This window comes from Poecilia reticulata, linkage group LG4 (genome assembly GCF_000633615.1).
Source record: "Poecilia reticulata strain Guanapo linkage group LG4, Guppy_female_1.0+MT, whole genome shotgun sequence".
NCBI classification, from domain to species: Eukaryota; Metazoa; Chordata; class Actinopteri; order Cyprinodontiformes; family Poeciliidae; genus Poecilia; species Poecilia reticulata.
Genome location: NC_024334.1, coordinates 16,640,155 through 16,649,879, shown reverse-complemented (window position 1 = coordinate 16,649,879; position 9,725 = coordinate 16,640,155). Strand labels below are relative to the sequence as shown.

General features: G+C 39.6%; 1 protein-coding gene across 2 annotated transcripts in view; it reads right to left on the bottom strand.

Annotated features, from left to right (window-relative positions):
* Positions 1-306: 306 nt before the first annotated feature.
* The window catches only part of ryk (receptor like tyrosine kinase), a 40,024-nt gene continuing 30,605 nt past the window's right edge, over positions 307-9,725 (bottom strand). For both annotated transcript variants that reach the window (XM_008407695.2, XM_008407696.2), the window contains 4 exons: positions 6,377-6,486; positions 6,106-6,265; positions 4,662-4,798; positions 307-1,323 (listed from right to left, as the gene is read on the bottom strand). In XM_008407695.2, the coding sequence (XP_008405917.1) occupies positions 1,212-1,323; positions 4,662-4,798; positions 6,106-6,265; positions 6,377-6,486 (519 nt within the window). In that variant the 3' untranslated portion in view covers positions 307-1,211. The remainder of the gene's footprint in view (positions 1,324-4,661; positions 4,799-6,105; positions 6,266-6,376; positions 6,487-9,725) is intronic.

The window sequence follows — 9,725 nt, the reverse complement described above, 5'->3', positions numbered from 1 at the left end:
GATTTAGTATCGGGCGATACTGATCTGATACAGCAAAACAGCTGAATTTATTTAAAACTTTCTTCTTTAAACACAGACATAAAAGCCCTGAATTACAAATTTAGTTGACAACTCTGCACCAGTACAGCTCACTGAAATACACCAACAGCTTCACTTCACAATCTTGGTCAAAACAACTTTAATTTGTTCAGTTTGTGCAATTAGGAGTAGAACAGCCAATGTAAAATAAATGAGCCTTTTGCGAAGGAGTATGAAGAGTGTGTTTGAAAAAAAATAAAATAAAAAGATGAACAAACTGAATCACACTGTTTTTAAAAGATCCCATTTTATTTGTGGATATGAATGTGGGAAGCAGTTTACAACCTTATCTCGACATGCAGTGACCATAAAAACACATCACGAAGATGCTAAAGGGTGGAAGGATACAACGAGAGCACGCTGGTTGGCAGTCGTGTGTTTTTTCACAGTGATTGATAGCACAAACGTTTCGACAAATCACTCAGAAAATTCTGCCTGGGGCTGGTTCTGACACAGAACAATCAAGCTTATAGAAAAAAACCCCCAAATCAAATGTACAAATAAAGGAAGGAGAGGGGGATCCAATCCAAGCCGAGTCGGATTCTGTGTGTAGCTTCGCTGCGGTTCCGTCCACAGAGCAGCCGTAAAAATCAGAGCGTTGGCACGGTTACGCGGCAGAAAGTTCATCCAGAGGAAGAGCTGTACCGTTTGAAGAGCTCTCACAAATATCACAACACACACAATAAGTGTGTGTGCCATTTCCAGGTTGCCTCTCGTACCGAGCCGGAGCGAATCCAAACGTCTGGGTCGACACCAGCTGTACCGGCCGGGCGTTTAAAGTCTACTATTCAGAACAAATTCACAATTTTCATCGCTTTGCTGCGTTACAATTCAACTGTAAAAAGTTGCCCCGTTGCCAGTAAATGTTGATGAGTCACACAGGAGGAGGACATGCTTCCATTGTTCCAGTCCTCTGGGGGGGAAGAAGGAGATGCTTTGAAAGCAACCGCAAGAATCTTATTTCCTTTTTTTTACTCCTCTATGCTGTAAAAAGGTAATTAAACAGATAAAAAAACTGTACAAAGTAAAAGAGTCTCTGAAAAGGCACATTTTTCATGAGTCCAAAAGCCTCTAGAGTTTTTTTTTTTCTCTCCCTCTCTTTCCAGCTTTCGTTTACACGAACAAGCCCGTTTTTACACGTAGGCACCCAGCGCGGCGTGAAACTCTGTGAGGCACTGAACGAGCTGCTGAAACTTTGGCCGCTCCTCTGGATCCAGGGCCCAGCAACAAGCCATGACGGCAAACCTGACAAACGAGAGAGAGGAGGGACAAAAAAAAAAAAGCACACAGTTCAGGCAAACACATACACACAACATCGCTAAGGAGGACAACGCTTCCTGTGAGTAGAGGTTGGTAGTAGCCCAGTCATTGTTTTTGGAAGAAACGGCGTCTAAGAAATGTTGATTATGAGCGCTAATAACGTAGAAAATAAAGTTACAAGTGGAAGTCGCGACACTGGACGGATTTCTGCTGGGTCAAACCAAAGTGTGGGAGTTATCCTACGACAAAAGCTGCATCTACATTGTAAACATGTGCAAAACTTTGACGAAAAAACTATTTTATGATCGCAGTGTTTCCATTTTCCATTAAATAAACACAATTAAAATCTCAAATCAACTTTATTCTGAACTGTCACTGTAACAATTAACATGGACATTTTTTGCCTAAACAAGCTGCAGGTCCAAGACTTTCAGGGTGTTCGTCTGTCTGCCAGGCACATTTAGAGACTGGCATCGTTGCCCATTTTTGCTTTGCGGATTTTCATTTGGATTTAAGTCTGGATCATTCTTTGACTGTATGTTTAAAAAGTATCTGCTTGAAGATAAACCTCCACCTCAGTTTCAGGTTTTTGCAGCTTCTGATAGTTTTTCCCTCAGAGTTTTTCTGTATTTATCTAAATACAGTCCACCTCTTGAGGACGCCACTGCTTGGACCCGCTTCCACATGTTTGCAGTTTGCCCTTGTGTTACAATGTGCTTCTTAGCTGCTTTGCTAGATTAGCAGCAATTAAAAACAGAAAAACTATTTTAATCTTTAAGATACTTTATTAAAAGTTTTTGAATCGTACCCCTGCTCCTCCAGGATTTCACAATTGCTTCTGAGATTTTTTGCAGTCAAAATGAAAGATTTTGTGGTGCTACTTTAGAAATATTTGCAAGAAATTTTGCAATAATTTCAGAGTCTACATATGGAGAAAAAAAAGCATAGATTTGACAAACATTTTTAGTCTTTAAAAGACCTAAGTAACTCAATTTTTGTCACTCGTGTATTGAACAAGGACCATAACTTGACATCAAGTAAATCTGAGGAAGCAGTATAATAGAACTGATGAATACTGCAGGTTGGAGTTTGCATAACTTTAATCCAATATTTTTCACCATTTTTGTGGAAAATTTCACACATGTATGTGCACAAAAAATTGTGGAATTATGGAAAAAAATTTGAAGGGTCCGACTATCAGAATTTTAAGAGTTTGTTCCATTGGATTTGATTTGAAGCAAAGAGGTCAGAACAGAAGACCACACTTTGGTTAGAGTTTAAAAAAGAAAAACTCTCGTTCTCATCCATGAGTGTGAAGCCGGTGACCTCGCTGTAGTCTAAGTATTGAGGAAACGGCCCATAAATAACAATGCAGCACTGGGCACCGGCTGCTCCCTGTGCTTGACAGTTGCAGGATGTTGATAAGGTTCGCATCGCCCTGCGCTGGCAGCGGCTGAGCGTCTCGGTTTAATTCAGCCCCGCTGTGACATAAACAGCGTTTGATCAGCAGCACACTTCTTTTGTCGAAAGCTTGTAAGAACAAGTCCGGCTGCAGCTGAACACACACACGCTTCGCTGCAGGTGTCAGCTAACTGACGGTTATGAGTTTATGGAGGTTCCTCGTCCTGAAGGAGCCCATCGGTAGCTTCACGTCGTCTTGGACTGAAATTTGTTTTTGTGACTGGGTGGCATCTTTCACAAAGTATGATACATCTGACAACAGTTCGTGGAACTATTTATTGCCCAAGACATGTTTGGCTTATTGATGTTGTTGACGTGACAATAAGACAGGTCATCGCCGAGGAGCCGGTGTACTGTGAAGATCTGCGTAATAATGCGCCTGAGTCGGCCCAGGCCTGTTGAGATACGGCACGCAGCACGCCTCTGAACGTCTCCTGGGGAATCTGGCACCCTGCTGTCAATCCTTCGAGGTTTAAACTGGGACCAGCATGAATCAGAGCCGTTTGTCCAGAACATCACACATTTGCTCAACTGGACAGAGACAGAGGGTTTGAAGGGGCAGTACTATGCATTTTCCAGGCACATAGTGCCATTTTATAACACAATACAATAACTATGTTGACTTAAGCTGTAACCCTCCCGACCTTTTTTTTTTATTACTAAGGGACAAGGGTGTAAAGAAAATGGATGGATGGATGGAGTTAAGCTGTTTAAAATGCTATATATATGAAATATGACTTAAAAATATTAAATAAAGGAAGAGTAAAGAGTGAAAAACTACAAAGGTGTGTGTGGTTGGGGGGTTAATTGATTATTTTCATGACATCTGTTCATTCAGATGGTCATTTTGAGCAAACAATATGACCAGATTTAAAAGCAGCAGCACAAGCGAGTAAGGTCTATGAGCACAGCTAGCTAACAACTGATGACATCATCTGGGACACTTTACTGTGGAATATTATATTGAGTTGTTAGCATGTCATAAAAGTCATGAAGCTGTCATACAGCCACTGTCTTTAGTCAGAGGCTTCTACAGATTAGTTGCAACACTGACTGTTAGAGAGATACTTCCTGCCCAAAGCATCACCATCCACAACAACTGAAGATCATTTGAGTTTCGACATTTAATTTCCCTTTGGGATAAATAAATAATTTCTGAATTGAACTGAATGTTGTGAATATCTGAATGAACCAGTTTTATACCAGAAAAAGTCCTAAATAACAGATAGTTACATACTTTTAAAGCTGCTATTGTGATTCAATGGAGGTGCTTTTAGTTTTTAGTTTCCTGTTTCAGATTTTCTATTTGTAAATATTTAAGAATATTAATATTAAGAGCTTCATTTTATTTATTTGTGTCATACTGGAGAGGGTACTTTAAACATACTTTGCATTCTGGTAAAGATTTTCTATGTGAACTCTCAAAATAGACTTTAAACAACCAAGTACACTCCCTAGATTTGAAATAGATTCAGAGCCATTTTTCACCTTTTTATGTGATGTAAATCCTGCTCAGTTAAAGTTTGAGTAAAAAACAAACAGATCTGACAGGAGGACAGAGCAAAGTGAAATAAAGTCCATTAAACAAAAATCTTTTTTGTTGAACTAGCTTTTGATTCAATATTCAGTTCCATTGGCTTTCTAGACATTGACTTAACAGCGTTGTTTGGAAAAGTTCTCCAAACCAATCAGATTATCCACACACTTGGAGATTTAGTTCTGGACTGTCCCAAAGCCCCCATTCTCCTCCCATCACTTCATTATTTTGTTGATTTTCTAATAACACAGATGTAGTTTGAGGTGCAGAGTTTCCCTATAAAACCTCACAGTTAACGAATCGATCGATCAATTTATCAACTCACAGTTCGTCTGGACAGTTGATGGGCTGTGCTATTCTGTAGCCGTCCTTTAGGTAGGCCGACATCTCGAAAGGGTCGATGTCAACGTAGGGGGTCTGGCCCAACGTCATGAGCTCCCACAGCGTCACTCCGAAGGCCCACTGCGAACACACAGAGCATGATTACATAACCGCTCAGCTCCAGTCAACACAAGCTGTCGGCCTCCATATGTTTTCACTTTACAGGATAAACATCATCGCCGTTTGTTTAACGGACGCGGAAAACCGGCGGTGCCCTCTTGTGTTTTTAAATAAGAGGGCAAGAACAATGCGAGGAAATTATGTCAAAAATGTCCTTGGAATATAAATCACCACCGCGAGTTTTTGTTGAGGAATAGAAAGTTTAAACTGCAGGGCAGCTGTTGTGAGAAGGGAAACAAAGTGATCAGGCTACGGTTGCTTCTCCTGCTGAGCATTTCAGAGACTAAAAGTAAAAAAATGTTCATCAAAACAAACCTACACTCACTTCACTAGTGATTGCTGGTTATTTTTGAACATATTTAGTGATTCTTTTCAGGACCAGAAGCCCAGATCTAACTGGTTGGCTTTAATTTAACTGATTCAGTTAGCTCAATAAAACTAATCAGATTGTAGCTCCTGGAACTGAGGAAATACTGTCTTTCAGGCAGAAGTTGTTTTTTTCTTCTTTTTTTTATTAACATGCCTTTATGGTCAACACCCAGGGTGGTATGGCCTACAGGGGTGGCACAAAAACTGAATCATTTTCTTTCAATGTGTCGAAAAATATTGCTGTACACTTACTAATGAACACGTCCTTTATCTGAACTGTTCTACACCATGTACCCAAAAAAAGTCAAGTTGTACAAGATGGTTTGTACCCCTGAAGAGCGCGGTGATGATGTACACGATAAAGCCTGCTCTTACATCACTGCTTATGGCCACTGCAAACATTTCCAGCAAGTTCTTAGCAGTGTGGCAGTAACTCTCTCATCACATCCATCTTCCAATGTGGTGTGTGAAACCCAGGGGTGTAAAGGTACAAAGTATGTACTGGATGTGTGTAACGGTGATGCACAGGGACTTGTAAGGACTTCCCCAGACGCTTAGCTGCTTGGTAATGCCGGGCATGGAGCGTCATGGAGCAGCATGACCATAAGAGGAATGTTGAAGGATGGAAGTGAGCAACTGGCTGGAGTGAAAGTCTCTGTGGATCTGCTAAGTGTTGCTGCTTGCCATCTTTAAACAGGAAGGAGGGGAGCACCAGAAACACTCGGTGGGCTTTTTCTGCGCCTCCCTTCCCCTTTTTAAAGCCATGACCAACTGTCAAAAGAATGCCCAGAACACAATTGATCCCGTTTCCTGGATGGGCCCTCTCAGACTCGCGGTTCTTGAAAATAAACTAAAACCCTCAGGACGGGAAACGCCGTACCTGCCGGTGAATTTCTTACCACGTCACTGGCGCTGGAAAAGTCGTTGTTGAGCAGGCTTTCCAGGGCCATCCAGCGGACGGGACGGTTCTCGTTATCCCCCAGGCAGTGGTAATCCATCGGAAATAGATCCCGAGCGAGGGCGTTGTCCGTGATCTTCACCTGCATGTTGTCGTCAATGCTGCCAGGGGGCAAGAAAGGGAGGGCTTAGGCATTCCCCGACCCAAAAAAAAAAAAAAAAAACTAAACTGGAGCATGATGGGAATCAGCGAGGACAATTGTTGCCACTTACACGCAGTTCCGAGCAGCGAGGTCTTTGTGGATGACCTCCCTGCGAGCAAGGTAGCTCATTCCGCACGCGATCTGGATGGCCATGTAGACCAGGTCCTGCTGAGAGATGGCCTGACAGGAAATGGGAGAAGCACAGAGTGAAAACGAGCAGATGAGAGGGAGATGAAGGAACACAAGAGGGAGAACGCAGGAAGTTAAATACACATCATACTGTATGTCAGCTGACATACAGTATGATGTGTATTTAACTTCCTGCGTTTCCTTTGTAATGGATCAAAGATGAGCGCCACATGGCTTCAGTTAAAAGCTCAAAATGCTTCAAAAGCATGTCTCAGCACATAATTATTACAATTTTGTATGTGTGTTTTTAAAAAAATTCAGATTCCCTTAAATAAGCATTTCTCTTAATAATCTGCAACCTTAGTAGAGGTCCATGCTGTGTCTCAGTCTCACTTTCTGCAGACTCATTCAGAACTCATTAAGCTTCAGAAATGAACAAGCTCTTGCATATTCTGCTTTAAAATCTAACTTTGGGTCGCTGTAATATCTCAGATGAATATCTCCCTGAAACGTAAATAATAGGGTTTGAAAAAAATAAATAAATAAATATCTAGCACAACCTATCTTTCTTAACGGCTAACAAACGTGACGTGGCACGCTTTCCTAAATTCCTACAGTCAGATTAAGAAAGACAGAATGAGAAGAGACCCTGCATGGAATAAGAGTAACAATAAAACATGTGATCCACTCATTATTCTGTTGCAAAGTTAATGGAGCTTTTTTGATGCTTAAGACTTTTTACTGTTTTTGGTTTCATGAAATTGTAGAGCTACAAACCAGAAACGTTTTAGTGAAAAACACACATTGAACACATGTTTATTAAGCTAAATAAAGTGTTTTCAAACATTTTATAAATGGACAAAAGAGGTTAGAAAATGGCACACCGTTCTTTTATTTAGGCAAACACCTGACATCTTTTTACAGGCATACAATAATGTTATTTTCTCCTTTGTTTCATTCTGATAGGGCACGTTTAATTTTTTTGTTGAACACATAAAACGAAAATAATTCACCATAATATTATCTAGCGTTTTTAATCAGAAAAGAAAAATTGACTTGGTGATTTTGAGGAATATTGCAAAACATTTCAACACCACTGATTCAATGAGAACTCAATTGGATTGTTTGTCAAATCTTGCTGTTTTTACTTCTTCTGTTTATGAGAAGTTGCATAAATTTCTTTTGTTCTGTTTTTTTTTTGTGTGTGCACTATGCTACTTGTGAAGTGCATGGGTGTGTTTGGTTATGTGTTCCTTTAACATGCATGACTGTCCATCACAGCTGAGAACACACACACACACACACACACACACACACACACACGCACCCCCACACACACACACACACACACACACGCACGCACGCACGCAGTGCATTTTTCTTGATGTCCTATCAGAAGACACAAGGGAGAGTGAGATGAAACCAAAATAAATCTTACCTCACCACAAAAAAAAAAAACCTCAGAGCACGAAGACAAGTGAAATATCAGCTACTAAAGGTGAAAAACAACCAAGCAACACTTAGTTTAAAAGTTGCCAGCTTGTTTTAAATTGTGCTTTAAATGTACCCACAAGTTAAATAAGAAACCTGCAAGTCCTTGCCATTATCAAACAGGGTTTCTTAAACTGTTTAAAGGCACAGTAATCTTAATCTTTTGCGTTTCGTTACAGTAAAAAATCCCAAAGAAGTCATAATTCTCACTGAGCAAATACAAGTTAGTTTGGTTATTTAATTTGGTCTTAAACTGGAAAAGTTTGTGTGACTTTATGTCTGATAGTAAGAATAAAAATTTTATATGTTACACAAAACATTTAGTTTTAACTATAAATGACATAGGGTGAAAACAGGGTCACCCCCTCCCAAACTAGCAAAAGTTTATAGATTTATATAGCAGAAAAGAAAACTACAGAAAACTGTATCTGTCTCCTTTAGGTGCCAAAAGCACACAGCGAAATGAGAGGTGGCTGATGTGTAGTTTGAACCTTCACAAAGGGCTTTTGATTAATGCAAACAGATGGCAAGCTTCATCTTGTGATTGCGAAATGTTTGCTAAATCTGTATTGTGGAGCTGATTGAGTGCTTGGATCCGAGCTGAACATTTGCCAACTGCATCAAAGAGTCGCAGGTTTGGCTACACAAAAGCCTGACTGTCTGTACGAACGCAGTGAAAATCTCTGCCCCCGAGGACCGGCTTTATGGCTATATAAACAATGTTTGTGATAACAGTGTGAACGGTAGTTCCTCTAGCTGCTACTTTTGTGGTGATTGCTGCTGAAACACAAAAATGCTTTTCAGACTTGACACTTGGATGGAGCCTGAAACGTCTAATTGAGGAGCTTTTATTGTATCAGATGTCTCAGTGTGCTGCAGGGTTATTATAGTTCATTATAATTCAGTTGTGACTTTTTTTTTACTAATGCAGTTGGTTTTATTTAGTTTTAGAGTTAGTTTGTTAGTTTTTATTGTTTAAATATTGTTAAGTTTCAGTTTAGTTTTTATTATAACTACAGGAGCAGGTTTAGTTTTTTCAGACTTTCAATTCTATAAAATTTTTTTAAATTATATGTTGTAACTCATATTAATTCAAAATTCTTCAGTTATTGAAGAATTTCAATAACTCGGTTAATACAGACCTGTAGCAGTCTGTATTACAGCAAATTTAAAAAGCCTCTGACTGAAGGCACTCTTTTACTTGTGCTTTAAGTTTTTTGGTGGGGAATTCAAAAAAGTCAACGTATTGTACTGTGATTATGACTACAAAGATCGGTTAATGAATACTCAACAGAAGATATCATTTTAAGAAATGGATTCAATTATTGTTGAAGAACCACTGACTGGCGTTTTATCCTGACTTTTGCTGTTGTCATTTATGGAGCAGCGTAAGTGCTGCCAGGAGCATGGAGTGCCGTAATTTGCCAGTAGCTGACGTTAAGTGCTTGTGACAGATCAGAAGGCTGATAAATACATGTTTCAGTATGTTTTAGTTTCATAAATGCATGATATAGTTCCAGTCATAGTTTTTCTCCATTAATTGCAATTTTTATTAATTTCAGTTAGAAATGTTTCCTCAATTTCAGTTTATTTTTAGGGGTGTTTCTGTCCGATACTGATATCGGAAATTGGTCCGATATCAGCCAAAAAATGAGTATCTGCTTATATCGGCTATTGTTGTTGTTGATTATTGTTCTCTATTAGCAGTGGTGGGAAGTAACGAAGTACAAGTACTTCGTTACTGTACTTAAGTAGAGTTTTCGTGTATCTGTACTTTACTTAAGTAGATTTAATAATGG